We start from the raw sequence: 16,346 nt of genomic DNA, 5'->3' as shown, positions 1-16,346 counted from the left end.
TGCCTTTAATATTCTTCTCATCAGTGGTGAGTGCTGCCTGCAGAAAGCGTTTATCTTGCGAATTCACGTAAAAGTTTGTGTTCCCTGTGAGGTCCACTACCTGGGATTAACTTGACTGCTCCAGGCAGGTGGCTCGTTGGTCTAGGGGTATGATTCCTGCTTTGGGTGCAGGAGGTCCCGGGTTCAAATCCCGGACGAGCCCTGCCATTTTGACCGTGCTGAAGAGTAGGTGGAACTCAGCCCCGGTTGCAGCTCCTCAATGAAGAGTAGACGCCTGTTATAGCACGTGGATATAACAAGAATGCGGCACCAGTAAAGTACGTAGGTGGAATTCGGTAGAAACGCAGACGGTAATTTTGCATGCAACGGAAAACAAGGTTGTCTTTGCGGAATATGTGCACCGTGAGTGGAGATTAAGCTTAATTGTGCGACAGTCTACCCTCATCTTACTAACGACGGCAACAACAAAGGGGTGGTGGCATGTAAGATTGAGAGTGGCCAAGAGTTTCTCATTATTAGTTAGCATCACACTTTGACAGAGCTGTGACAAGGCGAGTAGGGTGAGCTCAGGAAAGCCAGTAGCAAGCGCACTTGAAGTAGCCCTGAAGAACCGGATTATAAATTTTGCCAGCCATAATGGAGCTAGGGGCGTTCCCAGTTACCAAATACCGGTGCAATAAGAGAGCAACAGTATTTGACAGTAAAATGACGCCCTATCCGTCTAGCATACGACATTGCTTGTCTCTGCATACGCGGACGTGAGGTCATCTCGGAAATGAAATCCGAAATATAGATTAAAATTGTTGTGTTCCCGCCCGGGATCGAACCGGGGACCTTCTGCGTGTAAAGCAGACGTGATAACCGCTACACCACGGAAACGACGGTTCTTTTCGTGTACCACCCGGAGACTCGTAATAGCAACAGTTTTTCTTCTGTGTTAGCAAGGGCATCGGCTACGAGCTCCCTCCGATTCGTGAAGTTCCTATAGTAAAAGACGTCGATGAAAACAATCCAACCGCGACAGACAGGGAGAACGCTGGGTGAGCTGCAGCCCTACAGGGTGAGACCATCAAAGGTGGCGTCATTCACATGCAGTGCGTTTTCGGAACGGACAGGCTCGTTGGTCTAGGGGTATGATTCCTGCTTCGGGTGCAGGAGGTCCCGGGTTCAAATCCCGGACGAGCCCTTGCGTTTTGTACAACGGTGTGGTAACAAATCGCATGGCGGCGGCTGTTTCGCGCATTTCCAGGCCTCCAAGTCAGCGCTAAAATCCGACAACCAGTTCTGAAACAGTTTCATGTTTCATTTGAGCCATGTGCACCCTGCTGGTGGAACGTTTGAAGTTGATTTAAGTGGTCACTGCAGAGATCGTAGCAAGTGTCTTGCTGAGTGCGACGAAAACGGGTTTCCGCCCGCAATCGAACCGGGGACCTTCTGCGTGTTAGGCACGGCGCCTGGGCTCGGCGGCAGCTGCTGCTCTTTCTTTCCTTACGAGATACCGTCGATTCGCGCAGTCGTTATTGCAAAAGATGTCACCAAAGGCAATCGCTTCGTTAGCGGCACGGTGCCTGGGCTCGGCGGCAGCTCTACATGGAGGCACCAGCAGCCCAGCCAGGCCGCCGCCGGCACCGGCGCGCCGCAGCGCAAGAAGTCGGCGCCCGCCCTGCAATGCCCCCTGTCGCTGCATATTCCACCCGCCTTATATCCTCCCCATGTCTGACTCACTACCCTAAATGACACTGCAGTCGACGTGCTTATTACTATCGCAGTATTCTAGTGTCGAACCGGTATTGCAAATTTGGATTAAGCAAAAATTTATTGTGTGGTCGAGCGACACCCTCGGCTCGCTCTTCCTACATGATCGCTTCTTGCGAGGAATAATTCCTAGCGCGCCGATGGCTTCAGAGTTGGTCTTCTCGAAGTTTTGCTTCCGCACTGCATTCCGCAATCTTTTCGTTATGAGCTTCGGTTTCCCGACTTTCTTGTGTTTAGTGCGTTTGGCTTCTCTAAACCCTTAGCCACCGCTCGCCGAAATTTCCACGCTGTCATATGTCGATCTGCAGAGCTCGATGAAGGCATCGCGGCCATTCCTGAGCTCATGGAACGGCCGAATCTGTAGTTGTTTCCAGATCTCTCCCACACAACAGCCTCCCAGTAGCTTGGATTACAGGAGTACGCCACTACTCCCAGCCGCTGATTCACCTTTGAAAGCAGAATGACATGAGCTACGCGCAGCTCCGTTTTTTTTTTTTTTTTTTTTTTTTTGGTGTCTGACCTACTTTGAAAGACTTTGTAGTCGATTTACTTACTACTATCGCTGTTGGAAACCAGTTGATACCACACAGTATTCTAGGGACGATCAGGCAATGAAAATTTAGAATAAGTAAAACAGTATCAAAAGAAGTTGTGTGGTGGAGCAGCACATGCAATTTACGCTTCCTAGATAATCGTTACTGCATAGAATAATTCTTTTGTGTGCGGCGTCTTCAGTATCCGTCTTCTGTAAATTTTACTTGCAGTATATTGTGCAATCTTTTCGTTATGAGTTGGTGCTTGGTTTCCCGATGTTCTTTTGTTTAGTGCATTCGCCTTCTCTTAACCCTGAGAAACCACATACCGAAACTGAGGCACTGCCGGCTGTTCATAAGCAGTGTTCGATGAAGTTATTTCGCTTTTTATTCGTTGCCTTTAATATTCTTCTCATCAGTGGTGAGTGCTGCCTGCAGAAAGCGTTTATCTTGCGAATTCACGTAAAAGTTTGTGTTCCCTGTGAGGTCCACTACCTGGGATTAACTTGACTGCTCCAGGCAGGTGGCTCGTTGGTCTAGGGGTATGATTCCTGCTTTGGGTGCAGGAGGTCCCGGGTTCAAATCCCGGACGAGCCCTGCCATTTTGACCGTGCTGAAGAGTAGGTGGAACTCAGCCCCGGTTGCAGCTCCTCAATGAAGAGTAGACGCCTGTTATAGCACGTGGATATAACAAGAATGCGGCACCAGTAAAGTACGTAGGTGGAATTCGGTAGAAACGCAGACGGTAATTTTGCATGCAACGGAAAACAAGGTTGTCTTTGCGGAATATGTGCACCGTGAGTGGAGATTAAGCTTAATTGTGCGACAGTCTACCCTCATCTTACTAACGACGGCAACAACAAAGGGGTGGTGGCATGTAAGATTGAGAGTGGCCAAGAGTTTCTCATTATTAGTTAGCATCACACTTTGACAGAGCTGTGACAAGGCGAGTAGGGTGAGCTCAGGAAAGCCAGTAGCAAGCGCACTTGAAGTAGCCCTGAAGAACCGGATTATAAATTTTGCCAGCCATAATGGAGCTAGGGGCGTTCCCAGTTACCAAATACCGGTGCAATAAGAGAGCAACAGTATTTGACAGTAAAATGACGCCCTATCCGTCTAGCATACGACATTGCTTGTCTCTGCATACGCGGACGTGAGGTCATCTCGGAAATGAAATCCGAAATATAGATTAAAATTGTTGTGTTCCCGCCCGGGATCGAACCGGGGACCTTCTGCGTGTAAAGCAGACGTGATAACCGCTACACCACGGAAACGACGGTTCTTTTCGTGTACCACCCGGAGACTCGTAATAGCAACAGTTTTTCTTCTGTGTTAGCAAGGGCATCGGCTACGAGCTCCCTCCGATTCGTGAAGTTCCTATAGTAAAAGACGTCGATGAAAACAATCCAACCGCGACAGACAGGGAGAACGCTGGGTGAGCTGCAGCCCTACAGGGTGAGACCATCAAAGGTGGCGTCATTCACATGCAGTGCGTTTTCGGAACGGACAGGCTCGTTGGTCTAGGGGTATGATTCCTGCTTCGGGTGCAGGAGGTCCCGGGTTCAAATCCCGGACGAGCCCTTGCGTTTTGTACAACGGTGTGGTAACAAATCGCATGGCGGCGGCTGTTTCGCGCATTTCCAGGCCTCCAAGTCAGCGCTAAAATCCGACAACCAGTTCTGAAACAGTTTCATGTTTCATTTGAGCCATGTGCACCCTGCTGGTGGAACGTTTGAAGTTGATTTAAGTGGTCACTGCAGAGATCGTAGCAAGTGTCTTGCTGAGTGCGACGAAAACGGGTTTCCGCCCGCAATCGAACCGGGGACCTTCTGCGTGTTAGGCACGGCGCCTGGGCTCGGCGGCAGCTGCTGCTCTTTCTTTCCTTACGAGATACCGTCGATTCGCGCAGTCGTTATTGCAAAAGATGTCACCAAAGGCAATCGCTTCGTTAGCGGCACGGTGCCTGGGCTCGGCGGCAGCTCTACATGGAGGCACCAGCAGCCCAGCCAGGCCGCCGCCGGCACCGGCGCGCCGCAGCGCAAGAAGTCGGCGCCCGCCCTGCAATGCCCCCTGTCGCTGCATATTCCACCCGCCTTATATCCTCCCCATGTCTGACTCACTACCCTAAATGACACTGCAGTCGACGTGCTTATTACTATCGCAGTATTCTAGTGTCGAACCGGTATTGCAAATTTGGATTAAGCAAAAATTTATTGTGTGGTCGAGCGACACCCTCGGCTCGCTCTTCCTACATGATCGCTTCTTGCGAGGAATAATTCCTAGCGCGCCGATGGCTTCAGAGTTGGTCTTCTCGAAGTTTTGCTTCCGCACTGCATTCCGCAATCTTTTCGTTATGAGCTTCGGTTTCCCGACTTTCTTGTGTTTAGTGCGTTTGGCTTCTCTAAACCCTTAGCCACCGCTCGGCGAAATTTCCACGCTGTCATATGTCGATCTGCAGAGCTCGATGAAGGCATCGCGGCCATTCCTGAGCTCATGGAACGGCCGAATCTGTAGTTGTTTCCAGATCTCTCCCACACAACAGCCTCCCAGTAGCTTGGATTACAGGAGTACGCCACTACTCCCAGCCGCTGATTCACCTTTGAAAGCAGAATGACATGAGCTACGCGCAGCTCCGTTTTTTTTTTTTTTTTTTTTTTTTTGGTGTCTGACCTACTTTGAAAGACTTTGTAGTCGATTTACTTACTACTATCGCTGTTGGAAACCAGTTGATACCACACAGTATTCTAGGGACGATCAGGCAATGAAAATTTAGAATAAGTAAAACAGTATCAAAAGAAGTTGTGTGGTGGAGCAGCACATGCAATTTACGCTTCCTAGATAATCGTTACTGCATAGAATAATTCTTTTGTGTGCGGCGTCTTCAGTATCCGTCTTCTGTAAATTTTACTTGCAGTATATTGTGCAATCTTTTCGTTATGAGTTGGTGCTTGGTTTCCCGATGTTCTTTTGTTTAGTGCATTCGCCTTCTCTTAACCCTGAGAAACCACATACCGAAACTGAGGCACTGCCGGCTGTTCATAAGCAGTGTTCGATGAAGTTATTTCGCTTTTTATTCGTTGCCTTTAATATTCTTCTCATCAGTGGTGAGTGCTGCCTGCAGAAAGCGTTTATCTTGCGAATTCACGTAAAAGTTTGTGTTCCCTGTGAGGTCCACTACCTGGGATTAACTTGACTGCTCCAGGCAGGTGGCTCGTTGGTCTAGGGGTATGATTCCTGCTTTGGGTGCAGGAGGTCCCGGGTTCAAATCCCGGACGAGTCCTGCCATTTTGACCGTGCTGAAGAGTAGGTGGAACTCAGCCCCGGTTGCAGCTCCTCAATGAAGAGTAGACGCCTGTTATAGCACGTGGATATAACAAGAATGCGGCACCAGTAAAGTACGTAGGTGGAATTCGGTAGAAACGCAGACGGTAATTTTGCATGCAACGGAAAACAAGGTTGTCTTTGCGGAATATGTGCACCGTGAGTGGAGATTAAGCTTAATTGTGCGACAGTCTACCCTCATCTTACTAACGACGGCAACAACAAAGGGGTGGTGGCATGTAAGATTGAGAGTGGCCAAGAGTTTCTCATTATTAGTTAGCATCACACTTTGACAGAGCTGTGACAAGGCGAGTAGGGTGAGCTCAGGAAAGCCAGTAGCAAGCGCACTTGAAGTAGCCCTGAAGAACCGGATTATAAATTTTGCCAGCCATAATGGAGCTAGGGGCGTTCCCAGTTACCAAATACCGGTGCAATAAGAGAGCAACAGTATTTGACAGTAAAATGACGCCCTATCCGTCTAGCATACGACATTGCTTGTCTCTGCATACGCGGACGTGAGGTCATCTCGGAAATGAAATCCGAAATATAGATTAAAATTGTTGTGTTCCCGCCCGGGATCGAACCGGGGACCTTCTGCGTGTAAAGCAGACGTGATAACCGCTACACCACGGAAACGACGGTTCTTTTCGTGTACCACCCGGAGACTCGTAATAGCAACAGTTTTTCTTCTGTGTTAGCAAGGGCATCGGCTACGAGCTCCCTCCGATTCGTGAAGTTCCTATAGTAAAAGACGTCGATGAAAACAATCCAACCGCGACAGACAGGGAGAACGCTGGGTGAGCTGCAGCCCTACAGGGTGAGACCATCAAAGGTGGCGTCATTCACATGCAGTGCGTTTTCGGAACGGACAGGCTCGTTGGTCTAGGGGTATGATTCCTGCTTCGTGTGCAGGAGGTCCCGGGTTCAAATCCCGGACGAGCCCTTGCGTTTTGTACAACGGTGTGGTAACAAATCGCATGGCGGCGGCTGTTTCGCGCATTTCCAGGCCTCCAAGTCAGCGCTAAAATCCGACAACCAGTTCTGAAACAGTTTCATGTTTCATTTGAGCCATGTGCACCCTGCTGGTGGAACGTTTGAAGTTGATTTAAGTGGTCACTGCAGAGATCGTAGCAAGTGTCTTGCTGAGTGCGACGAAAACGGGTTTCCGCCCGCAATCGAACCGGGGACCTTCTGCGTGTTAGGCACGGCGCCTGGGCTCGGCGGCAGCTGCTGCTCTTTCTTTCCTTACGAGATACCGTCGATTCGCGCAGTCGTTATTGCAAAAGATGTCACCAAAGGCAATCGCTTCGTTAGCGGCACGGTGCCTGGGCTCGGCGGCAGCTCTACATGGAGGCACCAGCAGCCCAGCCAGGCCGCCGCCGGCACCGGCGCGCCGCAGCGCAAGAAGTCGGCGCCCGCCCTGCAATGCCCCCTGTCGTTGCATATTCCACCCGCCTTATATCCTCCCCATGTCTGACTCACTACCCTAAATGACACTGCAGTCGACGTGCTTATTACTATCGCAGTATTCTAGTGTCGAACCGGTATTGCAAATTTGGATTAAGCAAAAATTTATTGTGTGGTCGAGCGACACCCTCGGCTCGCTCTTCCTACATGATCGCTTCTTGCGAGGAATAATTCCTAGCGCGCCGATGGCTTCAGAGTTGGTCTTCTCGAAGTTTTGCTTCCGCACTGCATTCCGCAATCTTTTCGTTATGAGCTTCGGTTTCCCGACTTTCTTGTGTTTAGTGCGTTTGGTTTCTCTAAACCCTTAGCCACCGCTCGGCGAAATTTCCACGCTGTCATATGTCGATCTGCAGAGCTCGATGAAGGCATCGCGGCCATTCCTGAGCTCATGGAACGGCCGAATCTGTAGTTGTTTCCAGATCTCTCCCACACAACAGCCTCCCAGTAGCTTGGATTACAGGAGTACGCCACTACTCCCAGCCGCTGATTCACCTTTGAAAGCAGAATGACATGAGCTACGCGCAGCTCCGTTTTTTTTTTTTTTTTTTTTTTTTTTTTGGTGTCTGACCTACTTTGAAAGACTTTGTAGTCGATTTACTTACTACTATCGCTGTTGGAAACCAGTTGATACCACACAGTATTCTAGGGACGATCAGGCAATGAAAATTTAGAATAAGTAAAACAGTATCAAAAGAAGTTGTGTGGTGGAGCAGCACATGCAATTTACGCTTCCTAGATAATCGTTACTGCATAGAATAATTCTTTTGTGTGCGGCGTCTTCAGTATCCGTCTTCTGTAAATTTTACTTGCAGTATATTGTGCAATCTTTTCGTTATGAGTTGGTGCTTGGTTTCCCGATGTTCTTTTGTTTAGTGCATTCGCCTTCTCTTAACCCTGAGAAACCACATACCGAAACTGAGGCACTGCCGGCTGTTCATAAGCAGTGTTCGATGAAGTTATTTCGCTTTTTATTCGTTGCCTTTAATATTCTTCTCATCAGTGGTGAGTGCTGCCTGCAGAAAGCGTTTATCTTGCGAATTCACGTAAAAGTTTGTGTTCCCTGTGAGGTCCACTACCTGGGATTAACTTGACTGCTCCAGGCAGGTGGCTCGTTGGTCTAGGGGTATGATTCCTGCTTTGGGTGCAGGAGGTCCCGGGTTCAAATCCCGGACGAGCCCTGCCATTTTGACCGTGCTGAAGAGTAGGTGGAACTCAGCCCCGGTTGCAGCTCCTCAATGAAGAGTAGACGCCTGTTATAGCACGTGGATATAACAAGAATGCGGCACCAGTAAAGTACGTAGGTGGAATTCGGTAGAAACGCAGACGGTAATTTTGCATGCAACGGAAAACAAGGTTGTCTTTGCGGAATATGTGCACCGTGAGTGGAGATTAAGCTTAATTGTGCGACAGTCTACCCTCATCTTACTAACGACGGCAACAACAAAGGGGTGGTGGCATGTAAGATTGAGAGTGGCCAAGAGTTTCTCATTATTAGTTAGCATCACACTTTGACAGAGCTGTGACAAGGCGAGTAGGGTGAGCTCAGGAAAGCCAGTAGCAAGCGCACTTGAAGTAGCCCTGAAGAACCGGATTATAAATTTTGCCAGCCATAATGGAGCTAGGGGCGTTCCCAGTTACCAAATACCGGTGCAATAAGAGAGCAACAGTATTTGACAGTAAAATGACGCCCTATCCGTCTAGCATACGACATTGCTTGTCTCTGCATACGCGGACGTGAGGTCATCTCGGAAATGAAATCCGAAATATAGATTAAAATTGTTGTGTTCCCGCCCGGTATCGAACCGGGGACCTTCTGCGTGTAAAGCAGACGTGATAACCGCTACACCACGGAAACGACGGTTCTTTTCGTGTACCACCCGGAGACTCGTAATAGCAACAGTTTTTCTTCTGTGTTAGCAAGGGCATCGGCTACGAGCTCCCTCCGATTCGTGAAGTTCCTATAGTAAAAGACGTCGATGAAAACAATCCAACCGCGACAGACAGGGAGAACGCTGGGTGAGCTGCAGCCCTACAGGGTGAGACCATCAAAGGTGGCGTCATTCACATGCAGTGCGTTTTCGGAACGGACAGGCTCGTTGGTCTAGGGGTATGATTCCTGCTTCGGGTGCAGGAGGTCCCGGGTTCAAATCCCGGACGAGCCCTTGCGTTTTGTACAACGGTGTGGTAACAAATCGCATGGCGGCGGCTGTTTCGCGCATTTCCAGGCCTCCAAGTCAGCGCTAAAATCCGACAACCAGTTCTGAAACAGTTTCATGTTTCATTTGAGCCATGTGCACCCTGCTGGTGGAACGTTTGAAGTTGATTTAAGTGGTCACTGCAGAGATCGTAGCAAGTGTCTTGCTGAGTGCGACGAAAACGGGTTTCCGCCCGCAATCGAACCGGGGACCTTCTGCGTGTTAGGCACGGCGCCTGGGCTCGGCGGCAGCTGCTGCTCTTTCTTTCCTTACGAGATACCGTCGATTCGCGCAGTCGTTATTGCAAAAGATGTCACCAAAGGCAATCGCTTCGTTAGCGGCACGGTGCCTGGGCTCGGCGGCAGCTCTACATGGAGGCACCAGCAGCCCAGCCAGGCCGCCGCCGGCACCGGCGCGCCGCAGCGCAAGAAGTCGGCGCCCGCCCTGCAATGCCCCCTGTCGCTGCATATTCCACCCGCCTTATATCCTCCCCATGTCTGACTCACTACCCTAAATGACACTGCAGTCGACGTGCTTATTACTATCGCAGTATTCTAGTGTCGAACCGGTATTGCAAATTTGGATTAAGCAAAAATTTATTGTGTGGTCGAGCGACACCCTCGGCTCGCTCTTCCTACATGATCGCTTCTTGCGAGGAATAATTCCTAGCGCGCCGATGGCTTCAGAGTTGGTCTTCTCGAAGTTTTGCTTCCGCACTGCATTCCGCAATCTTTTCGTTATGAGCTTCGGTTTCCCGACTTTCTTGTGTTTAGTGCGTTTGGCTTCTCTAAACCCTTAGCCACCGCTCGGCGAAATTTCCACGCTGTCATATGTCGATCTGCAGAGCTCGATGAAGGCATCGCGGCCATTCCTGAGCTCATGGAACGGCCGAATCTGTAGTTGTTTCCAGATCTCTCCCACACAACAGCCTCCCAGTAGCTTGGATTACAGGAGTACGCCACTACTCCCAGCCGCTGATTCACCTTTGAAAGCAGAATGACATGAGCTACGCGCAGCTCCGTTTTTTTTTTTTTTTTTTTTTTTTTTTTGGTGTCTGACCTACTTTGAAAGACTTTGTAGTCGATTTACTTACTACTATCGCTGTTGGAAACCAGTTGATACCACACAGTATTCTAGGGACGATCAGGCAATGAAAATTTAGAATAAGTAAAACAGTATCAAAAGAAGTTGTGTGGTGGAGCAGCACATGCAATTTACGCTTCCTAGATAATCGTTACTGCATAGAATAATTCTTTTGTGTGCGGCGTCTTCAGTATCCGTCTTCTGTAAATTTTACTTGCAGTATATTGTGCAATCTTTTCGTTATGAGTTGGTGCTTGGTTTCCCGATGTTCTTTTGTTTAGTGCATTCGCCTTCTCTTAACCCTGAGAAACCACATACCGAAACTGAGGCACTGCCGGCTGTTCATAAGCAGTGTTCGATGAAGTTATTTCGCTTTTTATTCGTTGCCTTTAATATTCTTCTCATCAGTGGTGAGTGCTGCCTGCAGAAAGCGTTTATCTTGCGAATTCACGTAAAAGTTTGTGTTCCCTGTGAGGTCCACTACCTGGGATTAACTTGACTGCTCCAGGCAGGTGGCTCGTTGGTCTAGGGGTATGATTCCTGCTTTGGGTGCAGGAGGTCCCGGGTTCAAATCCCGAACGAGCCCTGCCATTTTGACCGTGCTGAAGAGTAGGTGGAACTCAGCCCCGGTTGCAGCTCCTCAATGAAGAGTAGACGCCTGTTATAGCACGTGGATATAACAAGAATGCGGCACCAGTAAAGTACGTAGGTGGAATTCGGTAGAAACGCAGACGGTAATTTTGCATGCAACGGAAAACAAGGTTGTCTTTGCGGAATATGTGCACCGTGAGTGGAGATTAAGCTTAATTGTGCGACAGTCTACCCTCATCTTACTAACGACGGCAACAACAAAGGGGTGGTGGCATGTAAGATTGAGAGTGGCCAAGAGTTTCTCATTATTAGTTAGCATCACACTTTGACAGAGCTGTGACAAGGCGAGTAGGGTGAGCTCAGGAAAGCCAGTAGCAAGCGCACTTGAAGTAGCCCTGAAGAACCGGATTATAAATTTTGCCAGCCATAATGGAGCTAGGGGCGTTCCCAGTTACCAAATACCGGTGCAATAAGAGAGCAACAGTATTTGACAGTAAAATGACGCCCTATCCGTCTAGCATACGACATTGCTTGTCTCTGCATACGCGGACGTGAGGTCATCTCGGAAATGAAATCCGAAATATAGATTAAAATTGTTGTGTTCCCGCCCGGGATCGAACCGGGGACCTTCTGCGTGTAAAGCAGACGTGATAACCGCTACACCACGGAAACGACGGTTCTTTTCGTGTACCACCCGGAGACTCGTAATAGCAACAGTTTTTCTTCTGTGTTAGCAAGGGCATCGGCTACGAGCTCCCTCCGATTCGTGAAGTTCCTATAGTAAAAGACGTCGATGAAAACAATCCAACCGCGACAGACAGGGAGAACGCTGGGTGAGCTGCAGCCCTACAGGGTGAGACCATCAAAGGTGGCGTCATTCACATGCAGTGCGTTTTCGGAACGGACAGGCTCGTTGGTCTAGGGGTATGATTCCTGCTTCGGGTGCAGGAGGTCCCGGGTTCAAATCCCGGACGAGCCCTTGCGTTTTGTACAACGGTGTGGTAACAAATCGCATGGCGGCGGCTGTTTCGCGCATTTCCAGGCCTCCAAGTCAGCGCTAAAATCCGACAACCAGTTCTGAAACAGTTTCATGTTTCATTTGAGCCATGTGCACCCTGCTGGTGGAACGTTTGAAGTTGATTTAAGTGGTCACTGCAGAGATCGTAGCAAGTGTCTTGCTGAGTGCGACGAAAACGGGTTTCCGCCCGCAATCGAACCGGGGACCTTCTGCGTGTTAGGCACGGCGCCTGGGCTCGGCGGCAGCTGCTGCTCTTTCTTTCCTTACGAGATACCGTCGATTCGCGCAGTCGTTATTGCAAAAGATGTCACCAAAGGCAATCGCTTCGTTAGCGGCACGGTGCCTGGGCTCGGCGGCAGCTCTACATGGAGGCACCAGCAGCCCAGCCAGGCCGCCGCCGGCACCGGCGCGCCGCAGCGCAAGAAGTCGGCGCCCGCCCTGCAATGCCCCCTGTCGTTGCATATTCCACCCGCCTTATATCCTCCCCATGTCTGACTCACTACCCTAAATGACACTGCAGTCGACGTGCTTATTACTATCGCAGTATTCTAGTGTCGAACCGGTATTGCAAATTTGGATTAAGCAAAAATTTATTGTGTGGTCGAGCGACACCCTCGGCTCGCTCTTCCTACATGATCGCTTCTTGCGAGGAATAATTCCTAGCGCGCCGATGGCTTCAGAGTTGGTCTTCTCGAAGTTTTGCTTCCGCACTGCATTCCGCAATCTTTTCGTTATGAGCTTCGGTTTCCCGACTTTCTTGTGTTTAGTGCGTTTGGCTTCTCTAAACCCTTAGCCACCGCTCGCCGAAATTTCCACGCTGTCATATGTCGATCTGCAGAGCTCGATGAAGGCATCGCGGCCATTCCTGAGCTCATGGAACGGCCGAATCTGTAGTTGTTTCCAGATCTCTCCCACACAACAGCCTCCCAGTAGCTTGGATTACAGGAGTACGCCACTACTCCCAGCCGCTGATTCACCTTTGAAAGCAGAATGACATGAGCTACGCGCAGCTCCGTTTTTTTTTTTTTTTTTTTTTTTTTTTGGTGTCTGACCTACTTTGAAAGACTTTGTAGTCGATTTACTTACTACTATCGCTGTTGGAAACCAGTTGATACCACACAGTATTCTAGGGACGATCAGGCAATGAAAATTTAGAATAAGTAAAACAGTATCAAAAGAAGTTGTGTGGTGGAGCAGCACATGCAATTTACGCTTCCTAGATAATCGTTACTGCATAGAATAATTCTTTTGTGTGCGGCGTCTTCAGTATCCGTCTTCTGTAAATTTTACTTGCAGTATATTGTGCAATCTTTTCGTTATGAGTTGGTGCTTGGTTTCCCGATGTTCTTTTGTTTAGTGCATTCGCCTTCTCTTAACCCTGAGAAACCACATACCGAAACTGAGGCACTGCCGGCTGTTCATAAGCAGTGTTCGATGAAGTTATTTCGCTTTTTATTCGTTGCCTTTAATATTCTTCTCATCAGTGGTGAGTGCTGCCTGCAGAAAGCGTTTATCTTGCGAATTCACGTAAAAGTTTGTGTTCCCTGTGAGGTCCACTACCTGGGATTAACTTGACTGCTCCAGGCAGGTGGCTCGTTGGTCTAGGGGTATGATTCCTGCTTTGGGTGCAGGAGGTCCCGGGTTCAAATCCCGAACGAGCCCTGCCATTTTGACCGTGCTGAAGAGTAGGTGGAACTCAGCCCCGGTTGCAGCTCCTCAATGAAGAGTAGACGCCTGTTATAGCACGTGGATATAACAAGAATGCGGCACCAGTAAAGTACGTAGGTGGAATTCGGTAGAAACGCAGACGGTAATTTTGCATGCAACGGAAAACAAGGTTGTCTTTGCGGAATATGTGCACCGTGAGTGGAGATTAAGCTTAATTGTGCGACAGTCTACCCTCATCTTACTAACGACGGCAACAACAAAGGGGTGGTGGCATGTAAGATTGAGAGTGGCCAAGAGTTTCTCATTATTAGTTAGCATCACACTTTGACAGAGCTGTGACAAGGCGAGTAGGGTGAGCTCAGGAAAGCCAGTAGCAAGCGCACTTGAAGTAGCCCTGAAGAACCGGATTATAAATTTTGCCAGCCATAATGGAGCTAGGGGCGTTCCCAGTTACCAAATACCGGTGCAATAAGAGAGCAACAGTATTTGACAGTAAAATGACGCCCTATCCGTCTAGCATACGACATTGCTTGTCTCTGCATACGCGGACGTGAGGTCATCTCGGAAATGAAATCCGAAATATAGATTAAAATTGTTGTGTTCCCGCCCGGGATCGAACCGGGGACCTTCTGCGTGTAAAGCAGACGTGATAACCGCTACACCACGGAAACGACGGTTCTTTTCGTGTACCACCCGGAGACTCGTAATAGCAACAGTTTTTCTTCTGTGTTAGCAAGGGCATCGGCTACGAGCTCCCTCCGATTCGTGAAGTTCCTATAGTAAAAGACGTCGATGAAAACAATCCAACCGCGACAGACAGGGAGAACGCTGGGTGAGCTGCAGCCCTACAGGGTGAGACCATCAAAGGTGGCGTCATTCACATGCAGTGCGTTTTCGGAACGGACAGGCTCGTTGGTCTAGGGGTATGATTCCTGCTTCGGGTGCAGGAGGTCCCGGGTTCAAATCCCGGACGAGCCCTTGCGTTTTGTACAACGGTGTGGTAACAAATCGCATGGCGGCGGCTGTTTCGCGCATTTCCAGGCCTCCAAGTCAGCGCTAAAATCCGACAACCAGTTCTGAAACAGTTTCATGTTTCATTTGAGCCATGTGCACCCTGCTGGTGGAACGTTTGAAGTTGATTTAAGTGGTCACTGCAGAGATCGTAGCAAGTGTCTTGCTGAGTGCGACGAAAACGGGTTTCCGCCCGCAATCGAACCGGGGACCTTCTGCGTGTTAGGCACGGCGCCTGGGCTCGGCGGCAGCTGCTGCTCTTTCTTTCCTTACGAGATACCGTCGATTCGCGCAGTCGTTATTGCAAAAGATGTCACCAAAGGCAATCGCTTCGTTAGCGGCACGGTGCCTGGGCTCGGCGGCAGCTCTACATGGAGGCACCAGCAGCCCAGCCAGGCCGCCGCCGGCACCGGCGCGCCGCAGCGCAAGAAGTCGGCGCCCGCCCTGCAATGCCCCCTGTCGTTGCATATTCCACCCGCCTTATATCCTCCCCATGTCTGACTCACTACCCTAAATGACACTGCAGTCGACGTGCTTATTACTATCGCAGTATTCTAGTGTCGAACCGGTATTGCAAATTTGGATTAAGCAAAAATTTATTGTGTGGTCGAGCGACACCCTCGGCTCGCTCTTCCTACATGATCGCTTCTTGCGAGGAATAATTCCTAGCGCGCCGATGGCTTCAGAGTTGGTCTTCTCGAAGTTTTGCTTCCGCACTGCATTCCGCAATCTTTTCGTTATGAGCTTCGGTTTCCCGACTTTCTTGTGTTTAGTGCGTTTGGCTTCTCTAAACCCTTAGCCACCGCTCGGCGAAATTTCCACGCTGTCATATGTCGATCTGCAGAGCTCGATGAAGGCATCGCGGCCATTCCTGAGCTCATGGAACGGCCGAATCTGTAGTTGTTTCCAGATCTCTCCCACACAACAGCCTCCCAGTAGCTTGGATTACAGGAGTACGCCACTACTCCCAGCCGCTGATTCACCTTTGAAAGCAGAATGACATGAGCTACGCGCAGCTCCGTTTTTTTTTTTTTTTTTTTTTTTTTTTGGTGTCTGACCTACTTTGAAAGACTTTGTAGTCGATTTACTTACTACTATCGCTGTTGGAAACCAGTTGATACCACACAGTATTCTAGGGACGATCAGGCAATGAAAATTTAGAATAAGTAAAACAGTATCAAAAGAAGTTGTGTGGTGGAGCAGCACATGCAATTTACGCTTCCTAGATAATCGTTACTGCATAGAATAATTCTTTTGTGTGCGGCGTCTTCAGTATCCGTCTTCTGTAAATTTTACTTGCAGTATATTGTGCAATCTTTTCGTTATGAGTTGGTGCTTGGTTTCCCGATGTTCTTTTGTTTAGTGCATTCGCCTTCTCTTAACCCTGAGAAACCACATACCGAAACTGAGGCACTGCCGGCTGTTCATAAGCAGTGTTCGATGAAGTTATTTCGCTTTTTATTCGTTGCCTTTAATATTCTTCTCATCAGTGGTGAGTGCTGCCTGCAGAAAGCGTTTATCTTGCGAATTCACGTAAAAGTTTGTGTTCCCTGTGAGGTCCACTACCTGGGATTAACTTGACTGCTCCAGGCAGGTGGCTCGTTGGTCTAGGGGTATGATTCCTGCTTTGGGTGCAGGAGGTCCCGGGTTCAAATCCCGGACGAGCCCTGCCATTTTGACCGTGCTGAAGAGTAGGTGGAACTC

At 49.4% G+C, this 16,346-nt stretch overlaps 1 protein-coding gene and 19 non-coding genes across 20 annotated transcripts in view; 14 read left to right on the top strand and 6 right to left on the bottom strand.

Moving 5' to 3' along the window:
• LOC126130822 (mucin-19-like) overlaps positions 1 to 16,346 on the top strand; it is a 162,498-nt gene that overhangs the window by 77,648 nt on the left and 68,504 nt on the right. The window contains exons 31-36 of the mRNA XM_049915167.1: positions 1,558 to 1,677; positions 4,241 to 4,360; positions 6,924 to 7,031; positions 9,610 to 9,729; positions 12,296 to 12,403; positions 14,981 to 15,088. Of these exons, the coding sequence (XP_049771124.1) occupies positions 1,558 to 1,677; positions 4,241 to 4,360; positions 6,924 to 7,031; positions 9,610 to 9,729; positions 12,296 to 12,403; positions 14,981 to 15,088 (684 nt within the window). The remainder of the gene's footprint in view (positions 1 to 1,557; positions 1,678 to 4,240; positions 4,361 to 6,923; positions 7,032 to 9,609; positions 9,730 to 12,295; positions 12,404 to 14,980; positions 15,089 to 16,346) is intronic.
• Trnap-ugg (transfer RNA proline (anticodon UGG)) lies at positions 131 to 202 on the top strand. The gene has a single exon. It is a non-coding gene; the product is annotated as a tRNA-Pro (tRNA).
• Positions 807 to 879, bottom strand: Trnav-uac (transfer RNA valine (anticodon UAC)). Its single transcript has one exon. It is a non-coding gene; the product is annotated as a tRNA-Val (tRNA).
• Trnap-cgg (transfer RNA proline (anticodon CGG)) lies at positions 1,115 to 1,186 on the top strand. The gene has a single exon. It is a non-coding gene; the product is annotated as a tRNA-Pro (tRNA).
• On the top strand, positions 2,814 to 2,885 carry Trnap-ugg (transfer RNA proline (anticodon UGG)). The gene has a single exon. It is a non-coding gene; the product is annotated as a tRNA-Pro (tRNA).
• Trnav-uac (transfer RNA valine (anticodon UAC)) lies at positions 3,490 to 3,562 on the bottom strand. The gene has a single exon. It is a non-coding gene; the product is annotated as a tRNA-Val (tRNA).
• On the top strand, positions 3,798 to 3,869 carry Trnap-cgg (transfer RNA proline (anticodon CGG)). The gene has a single exon. It is a non-coding gene; the product is annotated as a tRNA-Pro (tRNA).
• Trnap-ugg (transfer RNA proline (anticodon UGG)) lies at positions 5,497 to 5,568 on the top strand. Its single transcript has one exon. It is a non-coding gene; the product is annotated as a tRNA-Pro (tRNA).
• On the bottom strand, positions 6,173 to 6,245 carry Trnav-uac (transfer RNA valine (anticodon UAC)). Its single transcript has one exon. It is a non-coding gene; the product is annotated as a tRNA-Val (tRNA).
• On the top strand, positions 6,481 to 6,552 carry Trnat-cgu (transfer RNA threonine (anticodon CGU)). The gene has a single exon. It is a non-coding gene; the product is annotated as a tRNA-Thr (tRNA).
• Trnap-ugg (transfer RNA proline (anticodon UGG)) lies at positions 8,183 to 8,254 on the top strand. Its single transcript has one exon. It is a non-coding gene; the product is annotated as a tRNA-Pro (tRNA).
• On the bottom strand, positions 8,859 to 8,931 carry Trnav-uac (transfer RNA valine (anticodon UAC)). Its single transcript has one exon. It is a non-coding gene; the product is annotated as a tRNA-Val (tRNA).
• Trnap-cgg (transfer RNA proline (anticodon CGG)) lies at positions 9,167 to 9,238 on the top strand. Its single transcript has one exon. It is a non-coding gene; the product is annotated as a tRNA-Pro (tRNA).
• Positions 10,869 to 10,940, top strand: Trnap-ugg (transfer RNA proline (anticodon UGG)). The gene has a single exon. It is a non-coding gene; the product is annotated as a tRNA-Pro (tRNA).
• Trnav-uac (transfer RNA valine (anticodon UAC)) lies at positions 11,545 to 11,617 on the bottom strand. Its single transcript has one exon. It is a non-coding gene; the product is annotated as a tRNA-Val (tRNA).
• Trnap-cgg (transfer RNA proline (anticodon CGG)) lies at positions 11,853 to 11,924 on the top strand. The gene has a single exon. It is a non-coding gene; the product is annotated as a tRNA-Pro (tRNA).
• Trnap-ugg (transfer RNA proline (anticodon UGG)) lies at positions 13,554 to 13,625 on the top strand. Its single transcript has one exon. It is a non-coding gene; the product is annotated as a tRNA-Pro (tRNA).
• Positions 14,230 to 14,302, bottom strand: Trnav-uac (transfer RNA valine (anticodon UAC)). Its single transcript has one exon. It is a non-coding gene; the product is annotated as a tRNA-Val (tRNA).
• Positions 14,538 to 14,609, top strand: Trnap-cgg (transfer RNA proline (anticodon CGG)). The gene has a single exon. It is a non-coding gene; the product is annotated as a tRNA-Pro (tRNA).
• On the top strand, positions 16,239 to 16,310 carry Trnap-ugg (transfer RNA proline (anticodon UGG)). Its single transcript has one exon. It is a non-coding gene; the product is annotated as a tRNA-Pro (tRNA).

The sequence above is a fragment of the Schistocerca cancellata genome, unplaced genomic scaffold (assembly GCF_023864275.1).
Source record: "Schistocerca cancellata isolate TAMUIC-IGC-003103 unplaced genomic scaffold, iqSchCanc2.1 HiC_scaffold_562, whole genome shotgun sequence".
Classification (NCBI taxonomy): domain Eukaryota; kingdom Metazoa; phylum Arthropoda; class Insecta; order Orthoptera; family Acrididae; genus Schistocerca; species Schistocerca cancellata.
This window is presented reverse-complemented; position numbering and strand designations above follow the sequence as displayed.